We start from the raw sequence: 21,896 nt of genomic DNA, 5'->3' as shown, positions 1-21,896 counted from the left end.
GAAAAAAAAATTGGTTTTGTCGCGAAATTTGAATTTAAGTTACAGACCATAATTGCATGGAATTTGGAAAGCATAACTAAGTATAAGTGCTTGGAATCATAATAACATCATACACTCACGCACACACATACATACACACACACAAGCACACAGTTACATTCAATAAAAATTTTATCCCTAGCAAATTGGAGGGTAGCGATTTATCCCCCTTGACATTTTCATGATAAGAAAAAATAACTATCTCAAACATTTTGAGTCAACAATCTACAGTCCAGACAATATATCTTATAATTCAAGCTAACAATATACTGCCCAGACAATATAGCTTATAATTCAAGCTAACAATATACTGTCCAGACAATATAGCGTATATTTCAAGTCAACAGTATACTACCAGTAATATACAGCTTATAATTCAAGCTAAAAATATACTGCCCAGACAATATAGCGTATATTTCAAGTCAACAGTATACTACCAGTAATATAGCGTATATTTCAAGTCAACAGTATACTACTAGTAATATAGCGTATATTTCAAGTCAACAGTATACTACCAGTAATATACAGCTTATAATTCAAGCTAACAATATACTGCCCAGACAATATAGCGTATATTTCAAGTCAACAGTATACTACCAGTAATATACAGCTTATAATTCAAACTAACAATATACTGCCCAGACAATATAGCGTATATTTCAAGTCAACAGTATACTACCAGTAATATACAGCTTATAATTCAACTGAACTCATACGAATTCTATTCTATCGCTTGACTTGGTCGAATTGACTTGACTTGGAAGAATTGACTTGACTTGGACGAATTGACTTGACTTGGACGAATTGACCTGACTTGGACGAATTGACTTGACTTGGACGAATTGACTTGACTTGGACGAATTGACCTGACTTGGACGAATTGACTTGACTTGGACGAATTGACTTGACTTGGACGAATTGACTTGACTTGGACGAATTGACCTGACTTGGACGAATTGACTTGACTTGGACGAAGTATTGACATAAATTGTCTGCTGATACCCTTTATTTGACATGCTGGACGATTCACTTCCGGCAGTTGAAGTCTGCTATAAAAAGGCGGGAAACACGACTTGCTGGACCATGACGGATATAACACAGAGAGCGATCCAGACGGCGACTGATCTTGTAAAATAAGAGTTCAATTACCATGTACTAATATCAATGTCTAAATGATATATATATATATATATATATATATATATATATATATATATATAGTAAGTGGAGTGTGTATGTATGTTTATGTATATATATATATATATATATATATATATATATATATATATATATATATATATATATATATATATATATATATATTTATTTATTTATTTATATATTTATATATTTATATATATATATATATATATATATATATATATATATATATATATATATATATATATATATATATATATATATATATATATATATAGGCCCTATATGTATATATAGGCCCTATATGTATATATGTACCTGCTTGTATGTACCAGTATATGTAAGTTAATACCTGCTTGTATGTGCACATTTCCATTACTTGAAAAATCGATCTTAGAATCGATAGAATCGACATCGTTTGCATTGAAGTCCTCTGAAACATTTAAGAAAATTTGTTTTAAAAAATGGGAATGTAGAGTCAAAGATGGCGGATTTTTCCCCAGGTTACTGGAATAGGCCTACTCTAATCCATCCCCAGTAACAAACGATATGGTGCTGACAAAAATCACTCTACTTTGTCAATAAATACATTTTGTGCGTTAAACTTTGTTAATATATAAAAATATATACCTTATAACAGACTTATAACATTTCCGATTATTCTATCATATATCTAATATAAAGGCCTAATATATATACCTCATAACAGACTCGATAAGGGGTCATCAATAAATGAAGTCACACTCGTAGGAAGGAGGGGTGGTCCGTAATTTTGTGACGATGTGTGATGAGGGGGATGGGGGGGGGGGGGGGGGGGGGTTCAGATGTTGCGACGTCACATTTTTGCATTATAAAAAAGCAATGTTAGAAAACGAATTTTAGACGTTTTTTCGCGTTTTAGATAACTGTTTTAATAAATTGTAATAGTTTAGACATAATTTTGGAAAAATATGGATGTTTTTAAAAATTCAACTGCTATGTTGAGGGAGGGGGGGTTGTAGATTAAGGTGTGACGTCATTTTAGGGGGGGGGGTCTGGCTTTTTGTGACGACATATGACGGAGGGGAGGGGGGAGGTAAAAACCGTTTAAAAAAGCGTGACGTCATTTATGGATGACCCCTAATGATGGACCGAAAACAAAAAATGTATCTCATCTTAAAACTACATTTACTATCAACAATGCGCCAATCAAAATAAACATAATAACAGCACAATAGCATCTGTCGCGTCAAGCCCACATTCTCCTCTTCTACCCCCTCCCCCCCCCCCCACACACACACAATGACGAGCTAAAGCACTCTCCCAGTCGAGCGACACACACACACACACAATGACGAGCTAAAACACTCCCTAGTCAAGCGACACACACACACACACACACAATGACGAGCTAAAGCACTCCCTAGTCAAGATACACACACACAATGACGAGCTAAAACACTCCCTAGTCAAGCGACACACACACACACACACACAATGACGAGCTAGAGCACCCCCTAGTCGAGCGACACACATACACATACACACACAATGACGAGCTATAGCACTCCCTAGTCAAGCGACACACACACACAATGACGAGCTAAAACACTCCCTAGTCAAGCGACACACACACACACACACAATGACGAGCTAAAGCACTCCCTAGTCAAGCGACACACACACACAATGACGAGCTAAAACACTCCCTAGTCAAGCGACACACACACACACACACAATGACGAGCTAAAGCACTCCCTAGTCGAGCGACACACACACACACAATGACGAGCTAAAGCACTCCCTAGTCAAGCGACACACACACACACACAATGACGAGCTAAAGCACTCCCTAGTTGAGCGACACACACACACACACACAATGACGAGCTAAAGCACTCCCTAGTCGAGCGACACACACACACACAATGACGAGCTAAAGCACTCCCTAGTCAAGCGACACACACACACACACAATGACGAGCTAAAGCACTCCCTAGTCGAGCGACACACACACACACAATGACGAGCTAAAGCACTCCCTAGTCAAGCGACACACACACAATGACGAGCTAAAGAACTCCCTAGTCAAGCGACACACACACAATGACGAGCTAAAGCACTCCCTAGTCAAGCGACACACACACACAATGACGAGCTAAAGAACTCCCTAGTCAAGCGACACACACACAATGACGAGCTAAAGCACTCCCTAGTCGAGCGACACACACACACACAATGACGAGCTAAAGCACTCCCTAGTCAAGCGACACACACACACACACACACACAATGACGAGCTAAAGCACTCCCTAGTCAAGTGACACACACACACACACACACACACAATGACGAGCTAAGCACTCCCTAGTCGAGCGACACACACACACACAATGACGAGCTAAAGCACTCCCTAGTCAAGCGACACACACACACAATGACGAGCTAAAGCACTCCCTAGTCAAGCGACACACACACACACACACACACAATGAGAAGCTAATGCACTCCCTAGTCGAACGACACACACACACACAATGACGAGCTAAAGCACTCCCTAGTCAAGCGACACACACACACACACACAATGACGAGCTAAAGCACTCCCTAGTCAAGCGACACACACACACACACACACAATGAAGATTTAAAGCACTCCCTAGTCGAGCGACACACACACACACAATGAGAAGCTAATGCACTCCCTAGTCGAGCGACACACACACACACAATGACGAGCTAAAGCACTCCCTAGTCGAGCGACACACACACACACAATGACGAGCTAAAGCACTCCCTAGTCGAGCGACACACACACACACAATGACGAGCTAAAGCACTCCCTAGTCGAGCGACACACACACACACACAATGACGAGCTAAAGCACTCCCTAGTCAAGCGACCCACACACACACAATGACGAGCTAAAGCACTCTCCCAGTCGAGCGACACACACACACACGCACACAATGACGAGCTAAAGCACTCCCTAGTCAAGCGACACACACACACACAATGACGAGCTAAAGCACTCCCTAGTCAAGCGACACACACACACACACAATGACGATTTAAAGCACTCCCTAGTTGAGCGACACACACACACAATGACGATTTAAAGCACTCCCTAGTCAAGCGACACACACACACAATGACGAGCTAAAGCACTCCCTAGTCAAGCGACACACACACACACACAATGACGATTTAAAGCACTCCCTAGTTGAGCGACACACACACACAATGACGATTTAAAGCACTCCCTAGTCAAGCGACACACACACACACACACACACACACACAATGACGAGCTAAAGCACTCCCTAGTCAAGCGACACACACACACACACACACACACACAATGACGAGCTAAAGCACTCCCTAGTCAAGCGACACACACACACACAATGACGAGCTAAAGCACTCCCTAGTCAAGCGACACACACACACACACACAATGACGAGCTAAAGCACTCCCTAGTCAAGCGACACACACACACACAATGACGAGCTAAAGCACTCCTTAGTCAAGCGACACACACACACACAATGACGAGCTAAAGAACTCCCTAGTCAAGCGACACACACACACACACACACACACAATGACGAGCTAAAGCACTCCCTAGTCGAGCGACACACACACACAATGACGAGCTAAAGCATTCCCTAGTCAAGCGACACACACACACACACACAATGACGAGCTAAAGCACTCCCTAGTCAAGCGACACACACACACACAATGACGAGCTAAAGAACTCCCTAGTCAAGCGACACACACACACACACACACAATGACGAGCTAAAGCACTCCCTAGTCGAGCGACACACACACACAATGACGAGCTAAAGCATTCCCTAGTCAAGCGACACACACACACACACACAATGACGAGCTAAAGCACTCCCTAGTCAAGCGACACACACACACACAATGACGATTTAAAGCACTCCCGAGTCGAGCGACACACACTTACACTGACGAGCTAAAGCACTCCCTACTCAAGCGACACACACACACACAATGACGAGCTAAAGCACTCCCTAGTCGAGCGACACACACACACACAATGACGAGCTAAAGCACTCCCTAGTCAAGCGACACACACACACACACAATGACGAGCTAAAGCACTCCCTAGTCGAGCGACACACACACACACAATGACGAGCTAAAGCACTCCCTAGTCAAGCGACACACACACAATGACGAGCTAAAGAACTCCCTAGTCAAGCGACACACACACAATGACGAGCTAAAGCACTCCCTAGTCAAGCGACACACACACACAATGACGAGCTAAAGAACTCCCTAGTCAAGCGACACACACACAATGACGAGCTAAAGCACTCCCTAGTCGAGCGACACACACACACACAATGACGAGCTAAAGCACTCCCTAGTCAAGCGACACACACACACACACACACAATGACGAGCTAAAGCACTCCCTAGTCAAGTGACACACACACACACACACACACAATGACGAGCTAAAGCACTCCCTAGTCGAGCGACACACACACACACAATGACGAGCTAAAGCACTCCCTAGTCAAGCGACACACACACACAATGACGAGCTAAAGCACTCCCTAGTCAAGCGACACACACACACACACACACACACACAATGAGAAGCTAATGCACTCCCTAGTCGAACGACACACACACACACAATGACGAGCTAAAGCACTCCCTAGTCAAGCGACACACACACACACACAATGACGAGCTAAAGCACTCCCTAGTCAAGCGACACACACACACACACACACAATGAAGATTTAAAGCACTCCCTAGTCGAGCGACACACACACACACAATGAGAAGCTAATGCACTCCCTAGTCGAGCGACACACACACACACAATGACGAGCTAAAGCACTCCCTAGTCGAGCGACACACACACACACAATGACGAGCTAAAGCACTCCCTAGTCGAGCGACACACACACACACACAATGACGAGCTAAAGCACTCCCTAGTCAAGCGACCCACACACACACAATGACGAGCTAAAGCACTCTCCCAGTCGAGCGACACACACACACACGCACACAATGACGAGCTAAAGCACTCCCTAGTCAAGCGACACACACACACACAATGACGAGCTAAAGCACTCCCTAGTCAAGCGACACACACACACACACAATGACGATTTAAAGCACTCCCTAGTTGAGCGACACACACACACAATGACGATTTAAAGCACTCCCTAGTCAAGCGACACACACACACAATGACGAGCTAAAGCACTCCCTAGTCAAGCGACACACACACACACAATGACGAGCTAAAGCACTCCCTAGTCAAGCGACACACACACACACAATGACGAGCTAAAGCACTCCCTAGTCAAGCGACACACACACACACACAATGACGATTTAAAGCACTCCCTAGTTGAGCGACACACACACACAATGACGATTTAAAGCACTCCCTAGTCAAGCGACACACACACACACACACACACACACAATGACGAGCTAAAGCACTCCCTAGTCAAGCGACACACACACACACACACACACAATGACGAGCTAAAGCACTCCCTAGTCAAGCGACACACACACACACAATGACGAGCTAAAGCACTCCCTAGTCAAGCGACACACACACACACACACACAATGACGAGCTAAAGCACTCCCTAGTCAAGCGACACACACACACACAATGACGAGCTAAAGCACTCCTTAGTCAAGCGACACACACACACACAATGACGAGCTAAAGAACTCCCTAGTCAAGCGACACACACACACACACACACAATGACGAGCTAAAGCACTCCCTAGTCGAGCGACACACACACACAATGACGAGCTAAAGCATTCCCTAGTCAAGCGACACACACACACACACACAATGACGAGCTAAAGCACTCCCTAGTCAAGCGACACACACACACACAATGACGAGCTAAAGAACTCCCTAGTCAAGCGACACACACACACACACACACAATGACGAGCTAAAGCACTCCCTAGTCGAGCGACACACACACACAATGACGAGCTAAAGCATTCCCTAGTCAAGCGACACACACACACACACACAATGACGAGCTAAAGCACTCCCTAGTCAAGCGACACACACACACACACACACAATGACGAGCTAAAGCACTCCCTAGTCAAGCGACACACACACACACAATGACGATTTAAAGCACTCCCCAGTCGAGCGACACACACACACACACTGACGAGCTAAAGCACTCCCTACTCAAGCGACACACACACACACAATGACGAGCTAAAGCACTCCCTAGTCGAGCGACACACACACACACAATGACGAGCTAAAGCATTCCCTAGTCAAGCGACACACACACACACACACAAGGACGAGCTAAAGCACTCCTTAGTCAAGCGACACACACACACACAATGACGAGCTAAAGAACTCCCTAGTCAAGCGACACACACACACACACACACAATGACGAGCTAAAGCACTCCCTAGTCGAGCGACACACACACACAATGACGAGCTAAAGCATTCCCTAGTCAAGCGACACACACACACACACACAATGACGAGCTAAAGCACTCCCTAGTCAAGCGACACACACACACACAATGACGAGCTAAAGAACTCCCTAGTCAAGCGACACACACACACACACACACAATGACGAGCTAAAGCACTCCCTAGTCGAGCGACACACACACACAATGACGAGCTAAAGCATTCCCTAGTCAAGCGACACACACACACACACACAATGACGAGCTAAAGCACTCCCTAGTCAAGCGACACACACACACACACACACAATGACGAGCTAAAGCACTCCCTAGTCAAGCGACACACACACACACAATGACGATTTAAAGCACTCCCCAGTCGAGCGACACACACACACACACTGACGAGCTAAAGCACTCCCTACTCAAGCGACACACACACACACAATGACGAGCTAAAGCACTCCCTAGTCGAGCGACACACACACACACAATGACGAGCTAAAGCATTCCCTAGTCAAGCGACACACACACACACACACAAGGACGAGCTAAAGCACTCCCTAGTCAAGCGACACACACACACACAATGACGAGCTAAAGCACTCCCTAGTCAAGCGACACACACACACACACACAAGGACGAGCTAAAGCACTCTCCCAGTCAAGCGAACATCTGAGACTCACCAGGTGGGCTGGCACTGACCACATTGCTGAGGGCGATATAGCCCAGGTCCAGGATGCTCTCCAGCTTGATACGGTAGCTGTGGCTGGTGGCCCGAGGGGTAAAACGGATCACGCTCGGCGACTCGGACGTACAGGAGCACTCTTTGCTGATATTTAAGCACCCAGCCGTGCACGGGACCGCTTTCAAAAAACAAAACTGAGATTGAAGAATAGAATTAATTGCAGTTGATATGTCCAATGGATAGTTTAGGTTAAGGTTACTCTAATTAAAAAGGTTAAGGTTACTCTAATTAAAAATTACAAATCACTTTCGAAAATATTTTGGGTGTCATTCATGAAAGACGTCACACTTTTTTTTTACGATTTACCCCCCCCCCCCCACCCATTTCCTCACTATCAGACATCGTCACAAAAACCCTACCATCCCCCCCCCCCCTGAATGACGTCACACATCAACCTACAACTCCCTCAAAATAGCAATTTTATTTATTTTTACAAGCTTTTATTTAATTTGCTCCCCCTGTCTGTCCTAATTTTGTTTTTAAAATGTATTAATTTCCAAAATAGTTACTGATTTTGGCCAAGATAGCGCGATTTCTATTACAATTTACAAAAACTGCTTCCTAACCGCTAAAGTTCAGCTTCTAACAGTGGTGTAGCTAGGTCGGGCGTCACACGGTTCGGAACCTGATGGTGTCACCCCCCCCCCCCCCTCCCCCCGTTAGAAAAAAAAATATATATAGGCCTATAAATTATATATATATATATATATATATATATATATATATATATATATATATATATATATATATATATATGTGTGTGTGTGTGTGTATATATTCTATATACACTTGTAAGTATGTGTATATGTGTCTATTTTTCTGCTGGATGTATTTAATTTTTTTTTTTTTGCTAGTTTTTGCCTTGGTGTCACCCCCCTAAATGGTGTCACACGGTGCGATCCTCAATGAAATCTAAAATGGAGAACCCTATCATGTTAGAGATATATTTGTCGGTCTAGAATTTAGGTCACATTACTGCTCTATCCTACTGTTGCAAAAAAATAGCCACACTATATTCTTGTTGGTCGCTAAAGACGTGAATAATAAAGTGTAGAATCTCTGTCTTCGGATGTTGATATTTCATGATAATGCAGTAGTGTTCACCTGTGTTTTTGAACTGTTACAAGTATAGCATCTAAGCAACCGGATGTTGATGTTTCATAACAGTGACGATTTTCCTCCGAAGACTTTGAACATTTCTTATTTGTGATCGGGCTCACAAAGTTCAAGTAGAGCGTCCTCTAACAGCTATTTCTCTATGTATGTGAACGTGAATGCTAAGAGTTTTTTTTACATAGATCTTTTTGTTGATATGTTTCATTTTTTAGCAGTCATTTTTTTTTTAATTCTCAATCTTTTATGAGGAGATGAAATCATAAATTTTTTAATAAATATTTTGTTTGACTTAATCACCATGTACGATGTCCAAATGAATATCTTGATCATTGATCAATCTGCTTAATTGCGTTTTGAATTCGGTGTTTCGCACTGTTGTCAACTACCTACCGCGTGTAATCGTTACTTCAACTTTTCTGTTACTAATGATGTACTTTGGTCTTACGTTTCCTATAAAGTACATAACATCACTAAACAGTACTTGGTCGTTTGTTTGTATTCTTGGGACGATTCTTGCATTTGAACAATCGTCAGTTGAGGTATCGTAGATAGCTGTAGTCTATGTCGTTGATGGTAGATTTGATCCTAGGAAATGTTGCTTGGAACTATTTTCGATTTTTCAGCTAAATAACGCCTACCTAGGAGCAATCCTAGGTAGGATGATCCGTCACGACACCATCGAACTTACGAATCTCGACGAACTATACTCAACGACCAACTCGACTACATAAATTTATTAATCTCTCTACAACTTAAACAATATTATCTCAATAAACTATTCTAAAAAAACGTTACTACCCGACATTCTCAACATGCGATTTCCAACACACGATTACTCAACCGCATTTACCAATCAACAATGAATCAACTCTCGGCCACGCTAAAATTATTTACTTTCAACGCGTCTCCCTAACTCAAGGATTATCCAACCCTTAAGCATTACGCTCTCCTCACATACTCAAACACTTAAATCTTGTCCCTTGATTTCAAGGGATCCAAAATTGGAAAATAGCTTATTTAATTGTCACGCAGATAATGCGGTAATTTCCCTTCTTGAAAAATTCAGCCGACCATTGATTTAATGCTTTTTTACATATTTTAGTGCAAATTAATTATTCAGAAATCCAAAAAACTATCAAGACTGGACAGAATACTACCAAGAACACAAATAGCTGTGTTGATTATAATAAATAAAACAATACTTTTGGTTTATATTGTATTAATACGTTTGTTCTTGTGCAAAAATTCATGAATATTTCTTGCTTCCCCTAGTTGCTCTGAATTTTGAAATGGGAAACAACTAATACAAAGAAATATATGTAAATCGATTCAATTTGCAACAACCAGCCATTGGTACCCGTTACACGTGAATTATAGGCATAGGTATTTTAATGACGAGAAAAATGGCCCGTTGAGGAAGGGTACAACGGGCGCTAGGCTGATAGTGCTGTCTCTTTTCTCTAAACTAAAACCAACCCCCCCCCCCCACACACACCACCCCCACCCCACCCCCACACACCACCCCCACCCCCACCCCCCACCACACACCACCCCCAACCCAACCCCTCAACCCCACACACCACCCCCACCCCCCACCACACACCACCCCCACCCCCACCCCCACACACCACCCCCTCCACACACCGCCCCCCCACCCCCCCACCCCCCCCCCCCCCAAAAAAAACATGTCTACCGTCCCATTCAACGAAATATAATTATATACTTTTTCCAGTGTCCGCCCCCTCCCAGAAAATTCTACCCCCGCCCCCGAAAATTTCAAGTACCCCCACCCCTCTCCGGGGAGGAAAAAGTCTGAAAGAAACACTGAAACCAACCCACACACCACACACCCCCCCCACCCCCCCCCACCCCCACACACCACCCCAACCCCCCCCCCCCCCCCCACACCCCCCCCCCCACACCCACCCCTCCACCCCCCCCCCCCCCCCAAAAAAAACATGTCTACCGTCCCATTGCAAGAAAACCACTTTTTAGATTAGACACATTAATTAGGCGGTAATTTTATTATAGAGTATCGATGAGGAAATTTCTTTTGAGTTGTGGAGGGGGGGGGGGGGCTCAGACGTTCTTACGCGGGGGGTGGGGCTTCGCCCCTACCCGAAGAATTGTATGCAAGAAACTCTTCACGCAAACCATTTAGATTAGACAACATTTCCTTTTTTTCAATGTTTACGCGATAATCAATGACGTCATTTTACTGTGTGCACTCTCTGGTTTGAGATTATGTTCTACTCTACGCTAAATGTGGCGACGTCATATTTCGTTTTTCGAATTACTGTGCATGTTTTTATTTTGCTTGTGTTTTCTCTAGAGCGTTCTTGTCAGACAAAGCGTTCTTGTCAGACAGAGCGTTCTTGTCAGATAGACAGACAGCGAAACTATTAGTATTAATATAATTTGTTTTTGAGATGTATGTATATATATGTGTATATATGTATATATATATATATATATATATATATATATATATATATATATATATATATATATATATATATATATATATATATATATATATATATATATATATATATATATATATATATATATGTATGTGTGTGTGTCGGCCTAAATAAGCCTTAATTTAAATATATATGCCACATAGGCGTACATGTATGTGTATAAGCTTTAATCGCTGCAGAATTAATAGTAAAGACTGTATCTATAGTCTGTTAATAATACAGTTTGATTTTGAACATTTTGCAATTTCTTGCCTTGGTGTCTCCCCTCTAAATGTTGTCACACCAGAGGCGTAGCGAGGTAACGGGGGGGCGAGGGCGCCGACCTTAGGGGGCGCCAAAATGGGTTGGAAAAAAATTAAAATCTGACTTTAGCTGCAGTTTTGCATTACAGTTTTTTTTAAATGGTGACGGGGTGCAAATTGAAAGTTTGAGGGGGGGAGGGGGAGCAAATTGAAAGTTTGAGGTATGGTGCAAATTGAAAGTTTTTGGGAGTGCAAATTGAAAGTTTGAGGAGGGGTGCAAATTGAAAATTGAAAGGTTGCCCCCGAGGGGTTCCCCGAATTGAAAGTTTATCTCCGGGCGCCAGGAAGGGTCGCAACGCCCCTGTGTTACCCGGTGCGGTCTGCACCCCCCGCCCCGCCCTCGCTACGCCTCTGGCTTCTAACATTACTTTTAAAACATGCAAAAGTGTGACGTCACACTTTCTGAACCCCTCTCGCTTAATACACATCGTTACAAAATTCCGAAACCCCCCTCCCACACACCTCCTTCTTTAAGCGTAACGTTATTTATTACGACCTCTTTGTAGAATGTAAATATCATTAAATAATTAATATCATGTACGACGTGCAGTAATGACCCAGGTAAAAAAAAACGCGCATGAGAAAAGTGCCCCCAATTGAAACTTAAAACTTTAGAACAGCGAACATAAAATACGCCCCTGATCTTTCTACTTATCTGGATAGATACGCCCTTGATTTATATTGACGTCATAATATACATGGACAATCACGCCCTTGATTAATATTTCAATTGATATGCATGGAACCGACCCAGTAATATATTTCAATTGATATGCATGGAACCGACCCAGTAATATATTTCAATTGATATAAATGTGCCCTACTTACCACACCCCAGGAACTATTACGGGAACAATTATCCGGACAGAACTCGACCAAGAGCATTTTCATTTGACGATTATCGTAATAGTGACACTCGTATTCGCTTAAAACTGTAAACAAGAATTCTCCTTTCATTTTTCCGGTGTAGTGGCAAGTTGTGTCGACGCAGTTTTTTTCATAGCCATCTAGATGGACCGCATACCTCTCTACAGAGGTGGGATCTGAAGAAGAATTGGTGTAAGGTCCTAGAACCAGACTGTTCTAACTCCATTTTTTTTTAATGTTGACAACAAAGCTTTTAAGTTTTGTTTTTCTTAATATTTCCATATAAAGAACTTGGTAAAATTGTTGTGAGGCACGGCCATGAACTTTTTTTGTTGCCATAATGCCTAGATCTAGATCTAGGTGGATTTAAAACTCACCGGTATATAAATCTCGAAAAAAAACATTTTAAAATATTGAGTTAGAAAGTCTGGTTCTAGGGAAGCTATATATATATATACATATATATATACATATACATATATATATATACATATATATATACATATATATATACATATATATATACATATATATATACATATATATATACATATATATATACATATACATATATACATATACATATACATATATATATATATACATATACATATACATATGCATATACATATACATATATATATATACATATACATATACATATACATATACATATACATATACATATACATATACATATACATATATATATATACATATACATATACATATACATATATATATATATATACATATACATATATATATATATATATATATATATATATATATATATATATATATATATATATATATATATATATAATTGAAGATATTTCAATAATTTTTTATCGCAAAATTGTGTTTAAATAAATAGCATCGTGGATTGTTACGGGTGGGTGGGGTGGGGGGGGCGCTGGAGATGATATATAAGGGGTGGGGTAGTTTTTTGTTACATAATGTACGCATTATCCATTAGCTATAACGTAACCCTTGCCTAATCAGTAACCCTAATATAACCCTTGCCTAATCAGTAACCCTAATATAACCCTTGCCTAATCAGTAACCCTAATATACCCCTTGCCTAATCAGTAACCCTAATATAACCCTTGCCTAATCAGTAACCCTAATATACCCCTTGCCTAATCAGTAACCCTAATATAACCCTTGCCTAATCAGTAACCCTAATATACCCCTTGCCTAATCAGTAACCCTAATATAACCCTTGCCTAATCAGTAACCCTAATATACCCCTTGCCTAATCAGTAACCCTAATATACCCCTTGCCTAATCAGTAACCCTAATATAACCCTTGTTTAATCACTGAGCCTAATATAACCCTTACCTAGTCACCGCGCCTAATAATCCTGCGGTATCTATCGTTCGAGGCCTACCTAGCAATGTATTGTATTACTTTTAAGGTACATTTCTAGGATTCAAACCCTCACCTGCTCGCGACAAAGCTGTACAACAGACCAACACAAATTTTAAACAGGTCTCCATGGTTACTGACATTTTGATTTTAGAGTTTCCTGAAAAGGGAAACAAAAATCGTTCTATTATTTTTAAGTCGTGGAGTCTTAAGTCTGGTCTGTCTGGTCTGTCTGGTCTGTCTGGTCTGTCTAGTCTGTCTGGTCTGTGTTGTCTGTCTGGTCTGTCTAGTCTGTCTGGTCTGTGTTGTCTGTTTGGTCTGTCTGGTCTGTCTGGTCTGCCTGGTCTGCCTGGTCTGTCTGTATGTCTAGCCTGACTACCATGTCTGGTCTGACTACCATGTCTGGTCTGACTACCATGTCTGGTCTGTCTGGTCTGACTACCATGACTGGTCTGTCTGGTCTGTCTGGTCTGTCTGGTCTGTCTGGTCTGTCTGGTCTGTCTGGTCTGTCTGGTCTGTCTGGTCTGTCTGGTCTGTCTGGTCTGTCTGGTCTGTCTGTATGTCTAGCCTGACTACCATGTCTGGTCTGACTACCATGTCTGGTCTGTCTGTATGTCTAGCCTGACTACCATGTCTGGTCTGACTACCATGTCTGGTCTGACTACCATGTCTGGTCTAACTACCATGTCTGGTCTGACTACCATGACTGGTCTGTCTGGTCTGTCTGGTCTGTCTGTCTGGTCTGTCTGTCTGGTGTGTCTGTCTGGTCTGTCTGGTGTGTCTGTCTGGTCTGTCTGTCTGGTGTGTCTGTCTGGTGTGTCTGTCTGGTGTGTCTGTCTGGTGTGTCTGTCTGGTCTGTCTGTCTGGTGTGTCTGTCTGGTGTGTCTGTCTGGTGTGTCTGTCTGGTCTGGTCTGTCTGTCTGGTCTGGTCTGGTCTGTCTGTCTGGTCTGTCTGTCTGGTCTGTCTGGTCTGTCTGGTGTGTCTGTCTGGTGTGTCTGTCTGGTCTGGTCTGTCTGTCTGGTCTGGTCTGGTCTGTCTGTCTGGTCTGTCTGTCTGGTCTGTCTGGTCTGTCTGGTCTGTCTGGTCTGTCTGTCTGGTCTGTCTGGTCTGTCTGTCTGGTCTGTCTGTCTGGTCTGTCTGTCTGGTCTGTCTGTCTGGTCTGTCTGTCTGGTCTGTCTGTCTGGTCTGTCTGTCTGGTCTGTCTGGTCTGTCTGTCTGGTCTGTCTGGTCTGTCTGGTCTGTCTGGTCTGTCTGGTCTGTCTGGTCTGTCTGGTCTGTCTGGTCTGTCTGGTCTGTCTGGTCTGTCTGGTCTGTCTGGTCTGTCTGGTCTGTCTGGTCTGTCTGGTCTGTCTGGTCTGTCTGGTCTGTCTGGTCTGTCTGGTCTGTCTGGTCTGTCTGTCTGGTCTGTCTGGTCTGTCTGTCTGGTCTGTCTGGTCTGTCTGTCTGGTCTGTCTGTCTGGTCTGTCTGTCTGGTCTGTCTGTCTGGTCTGTCTGTCTGGTCTGTCTGTCTGTCTGGTCTGTCTGTCTGTCTGGTCTGTCTGTCTGGTCTGTCTGTCTGGTCTGTCTGTCTGGTCTGTCTGTCTGGTCTGTCTGTCTGGTCTGTCTGTCTGGTCTGTCTGTCTGGTCTGTCTGTCTGGTCTGTCTGTCTGGTCTGTCTGTCTGTCTGGTCTGTCTGTCTGGTCTGTCTGTCTGGTCTGTCTGTCTGGTCTGTCTGTCTGGTCTGTCTGTCTGTCTGTCTGTCCTGTCTGTCTGGTCTGTCTGTCTGGTCTGTCTGTCTGGTCTGTCTGTCTGTCTGTCTGGTCTGTCTGTCTGTCTGTCCTGTCTGTCTGGTCTGTCTGTCTGGTCTGTCTGTCTGGTCTGTCTGTCTGTCTGGTCTGTCTGTCTGGTCTGTCTGTCTGGTCTGTCTGTCTGGTCTGTCTGTCTGGTCTGTCTGTCTGGTCTGTCTGTCTGTCTGGTCTGTCTGTCTGGTCTGTCTGTCTGTCTGGTCTGTCTGTCTGGTCTGTCTGTCTGGTCTGTCTGTCTGGTCTGTCTGTCTAGTCTGTCTGTCTGGTCTGTCTGTCTGTCTGGTCTGTCTGTCTGGTCTGTCTGTCTGGTCTGTCTGTCTGGTCTGTCTGTCTGGTCTGTCTGTCTGTCTGGTCTGTCTGTCTGTCTGGTCTGTCTGTCTGTCTGGTCTGTCTGTCTGGTCTGTCTGTCTGGTCTGTCTGTCTGGTCTGTCTGCCTGGTCTGTCTGGTCTGTCTGGTCTGTCTGGTCTGTCTGGTATGTCGCGTCTTTCTGTCTGGTCTGTCTGGTCTGTCTGGTGTGTCTGTCTGGTCTGTCTGGTCTGTCTGGTCTGTCTGTCTGTCTGGTCTGTCTGTCTGGTCTGTCTGTCTGGTCTGTCTGTCTGGTCTGCCTGGTCTGTCTGGTCTGTCTGGTCTGTCTGGTCTGTCTGGTCTGTCTGGTCTGTCTGTCTGTCTGGTCTGTCTGTCTGTCTAGTCTAGTCTGTCTGGTCTGTCTGTCTGGTCTGTCTGTCTGTCTGGTCTGGTCTGGTCTGTCTGTCTGTCTGTCTGGTCTGTCTGGTCTGTCTGGTCTGTCTGGTCTGTCTGTCTGGTCTGTCTGGTCTGTCTGGTCTGTCTGGTCTGTCTGGTCTGCCTGGTCTGTCTGGTCTGTCTGGTCTGTCTGTCTGGTCTGTCTGGTCTGTCTGGTCTGTCTGTCTTGTCTGTCTTGTCTGTCTGGTCTGCCTGGTCTGCCTGGTCTGTCTGGTCTGTCTGGTCTGTCTAAATTGTCTGTCTGACCTAAGATATACCTGTACGATATGATTAGATACATCTTGTAGATAAACCTTGAACTACGTCACTGTTACGTCCAGGTTAGTTTCAGATAAACAACAACGCTTCGTGACTACGTTCACTACTTTTATTTCGTCTCAAATATATACATTCCAGCATAGCCCTCGTCCTAACCGCTATCAACTAACCCCTGACAACCATTCACTTCTGCTTTTATACCGCATTCGCCTTGGGATAACAATACATAAAAACACCGGGGTTAACAATACTCTAGGGTAAACTCAACTCACACTCTCCCCTAGTTCTAGATTATTCTAACCTATTTCTATCTAACCTACAACTGACCCGTAACAGTCACCTGTGCCTCTGGCGAGAAGCGACGTGTCCTTTTTCTTGGTCAACCATTCCACAACAACACAGTATACGATACTTTGAGTTTTAAAAAAAAATCACTTCAAACCACAATTTTTTTTTAATGTACTGTATTATTTTTTAAAATGTGTCTTTGTTCAATCTTGGCGCCTTTGTTTTGTTTGTGTTGAGATGTTTGGGAATTCCCACTTGGCGTGAACCAACAAAGTGAGAAAACCGAAGCAAGTCTGCGCGACTTTCAGACTTTCGAACCTCACTCATCGTCAGAAAGTTGAAGTCAACCAGACAACAACCACTTACTGTGAAGAGATAGTGTGGTCAGCAAGTAGCGTAGCGAGGGGGGGGGGGGACATATGTCCCCGGGCGGTGACCTTAGGGGGCGCCAAAATGGGTTGGAAAAATAAATTAAAAGGTTGAGGGGGGTGCAAATCGAAAGTTTGAGGGGAGGGGTCCAAATCGAAATCTCGGGGGGGGGGGGGGGGTGCAAATCGAAAGTTTGAGGGGGGGTGCAAATCGAAATCTCGAGGGGGGGTGCAAATCGAAAAGTTTGTCCCCGGGCGCCGGGAAGGGTCGCTACGCCTCTGCCCCCCCCCCCCCCCCCCCCCCCACCCCCCTCCCGAGAAAAAAGTCCGGAATGAGTAAAAAAAAAAATACATGGGTATACAAGGGAGACAACCTAAATTACTCTCGGTCATTTATAAATCGACCGTTACTTCCCTTGATTGAATATCTGAGACTCTAAGTTGCCTTCAGTTTTCTGGTTCAGTCTTTTGATAAAACTACAAAGGTCAATATTGCTTGCTTACAATTAATCGAGGTGAAAATTACTAAATACCCAAAGAATGAACTATTTTAACAAGTGTTGATGATTTTGGGTTTTGGTTCACTACTTGTGTTCAAATACTTTCTTTGAAGTTGAAGACTAATTTAGATAAATTAATATATCTGTCTACTCTTTGACAAGTGTTATAATTTAGAACAAATGTGTGTAGGTGTACAATTAATGTTTGCAACACAACGTACCTATGCTTGGATGTAGTCTCAATATATACAAGACATTATACCTTTGTGTGGGTATACATTATATATATATATATATATATATATATATATATATATATATATATATATATATATATATATATATATATATATATATAACATAGCGTTGTGTGGGTATACATTCAATGTATACAAGACAAACCTTTGTGTGAAGCATTAGACGCTTGTATAGGAGAACACAACATACATTTTGTGTTCATACACTCTCACATAGGTTTGTGTGGATATAAAGAACACAACATACATTTTGTGTTCATACACTCTCACATAGGTTTGTGTGGATAACAAGAACACAACATACATTTTGTGTTCATACACTCTCACATAGGTTTGTATGGATAACAAGAAGACAACATATATTTTGTTCATACACTCTCACATAGGTTTGTGGGGATAACAAGAAGACAACATACATTTTGTGTTCATACACCCTCACATAGGTTTGTGTGGATAACAAAAAAACATGCAGGTTCCACCATACTGTACCATAACCAATCAAAGACATAATCTGATGATTATGTGGCACAATATAGCATTACCAGGTGGCACAAAACCTTGGACTAAAGCAAAACATTACAGTTACAGTATCTATATAGATAATAATATTAAAGGCCATGTCCAGATTTCTTCCCCCCCCCCCCATTCTAGCCCATTTTAACAACTTGTAGCTTCAACGAAAGTATATTTTGCATTGTTACAAGGTGTTGCTATGTGTGTTCTTTAATTAACAAAGAACAAAAGTCAATGATTAAAAACAAGACATTGTTTAATTTCAAATGAAATGCATTGAAAGCCAAAGTTAATTTGAACAGCTGACAAGTGTAATGATATCTTGATGCATCGCCATGACAACGAATTTCACAAACTTAGTGAAGTTACAATGTGTAGCCATGAAATCATAATAATTCTTTTACACAGAAACTTATATACAAACCTAGTGAAGTGATCTAAAAACTCATTCACACAGCTAATCAAGGTACAAACTCACACAGCTAATCAAAGTACAAACTCATTCACACAGCTAATCAAAGTACAAACTCATTCACACAGCTAATCAAAGTACAAACTCATTCACACAGCTAATCAAGGTACAAACTCACACAGCTCATCAAGGTACAAACTCATTCACACAGCTAATCAAGGTACAAACTCATTCACACAGCTAATCAAAGTACAAACTCATTCACACAGCTAATCAAAGTACAAACTCACACAGCTAATCAAGGTACAAACTCATTCACACAGCTAATCAAGGTACAAACTCATTCACACAGCTAATCAAAGTACAAACTCATTCACACAGCTAATCAAAGTACAAACTCACACAGCTAATCAAGGTACAAACTCACACAGCTAATCAAGGTACAAACTCACACAGCTAATCAAGGTACAAACTCACACAGCTAATCAAGGTACAAACTCACACAGCTAATCAAGGTACAAACTCATTCAGACATCTATTCAAGGTACTAACTCACTCACACAGCTAATCAAGGTACAAACTCACACAGCTAATCAAGGTACAAACTCACTCACACAGCTAATCAAGGTACAAACTCACACAGCTAATCAAAGTACAAACTCACACAGCTAATCAAGGTACAAACTCACTCACACAGCTAATCAAGGTACAAACTCACTCACACAGCTAATCAAGGTACAAACTCACACAGCTAATCAAGGTACAAACTCACACAGCTAATCAAGGTACAAACTCACACAGCTAATCAAGGTACAAACTCACACAGCTAATCAAAGTACAAACTCACACAGCTAATCAAAGTACAAACTCACACAGCTAATCAAGGTACAAACTCACTCACACAGCTAATCAAGGTACAAACTCACTCACACAGCTAATCAAGGTACAAACTCACACAGCTAATCAAGGTACAAACTCACACAGCTAATCAAAGTACAAACTCACACAGCTAATCAAGGTACAAACTCACTCACACAGCTAATCAAGGTACAAACTCACTCACACAGCTAATCAAGGTACAAACTCACACAGCTAATCAAGGTACAAACTCACACAGCTAATCAAAGTACAAACTCACACAGCTAATCAAGGTACAAACTCACTCACACAGCTAATCAAGGTACAAACTCACACAGCTAATCAAGGTACAAACTCACACAGCTAATCAAGGTACAAACTCACACAGCTAATCAAGGTGCAAACTCATTCACACAGCTAATCAAGGTACAAACTCACTCACACAGCTAATCAAGGTACAAACTCACACAGCTAATCAAGGTACAAACTCACACAGCTAATCAAAGTACAAACTCACACAGCTAATCAAGGTACAAACTCACTCACACAGCTAATCAAGGTACAAACTCACACAGCTAATCAAGGTACAAACTCACACAGCTAATCAAGGTACAAACTCACACAGCTAATCAAAGTACAAACTCACACAGCTAATCAAAGTACAAACTCACACAGCTAATCAAGGTACAAACTCACTCACACAGCTAATCAAAGTACAAACTCACACAGCTAATCAAAGTACAAACTCACACAGCTAATCAAGGTACAAACTCACTCACACAGCTAATCAAGGTACAAACTCACTCACACAGCTAATCAAGGTACAAACTCACACAGCTAATCAAGGTACAAACTCACACAGCTAATCAAAGTACAAACTCACACAGCTAATCAAGGTACAAACTCACTCACACAGCTAATCAAGGTACAAACTCACTCACACAGCTAATCAAGGTACAAACTCAGTCACACAGCTAATCAAGGTACAAACTCACTCACACAGCTAATCAAGGTACAAACTCACTCACACAGCTAATCAAGGTACAAACTCACACAGCTAATCAAGGTACAAACTCACACAGCTAATCAAGGTACAAACTCACACAGCTAATCAAGGTACAAACTCACACAGCTAATCAAGGTACAAACTCATTCAGACATCTATTCAAGGTACAAACTCACTCACACAGCTAATCAAGGTACAAACTCACTCACACAGCTAATCAAGGTACAAACTCACTCACACAGCTAATCAAGGTACAAACTCATTCACACAGCTAATCAAGGTACAAACTCACACAGCTAATAGAGGTACAAACTCACTCACACAGCTAATCAAAGTACAAACTCATTCACAC

At 42.5% G+C, this 21,896-nt stretch overlaps 1 protein-coding gene across 1 annotated transcript; it reads right to left on the bottom strand.

Annotated features, from left to right (window-relative positions):
- Positions 1-988: 988 nt before the first annotated feature.
- LOC131955876 (uncharacterized) lies at positions 989-17,766 on the bottom strand. Its single transcript, XM_059320174.1, has 6 exons — positions 17,683-17,766; positions 14,634-14,717; positions 13,147-13,361; positions 8,356-8,551; positions 1,553-1,633; positions 989-1,159 (listed from the first exon to the last, which is right to left on the bottom strand). The coding sequence occupies exons 2-6, from the start codon at positions 14,698-14,700 to the stop codon at positions 1,089-1,091; spliced, it is 630 nt and encodes a 209-aa protein (XP_059176157.1). The 5' UTR covers positions 14,701-14,717; positions 17,683-17,766; the 3' UTR covers positions 989-1,088.
- Positions 17,767-21,896: the final 4,130 nt, after the last annotated feature.

Source organism: Physella acuta, unplaced genomic scaffold (genome assembly GCF_028476545.2).
Source record: "Physella acuta isolate Inbredline_101_S28 unplaced genomic scaffold, ASM2847654v3 ptg001112l, whole genome shotgun sequence".
NCBI lineage: Eukaryota > Metazoa > Mollusca > Gastropoda > Physidae > Physella > Physella acuta.
The sequence above is the reverse complement of the archived record's forward strand: the minus strand, read 5'-3'. Positions and strand labels throughout refer to the sequence as shown.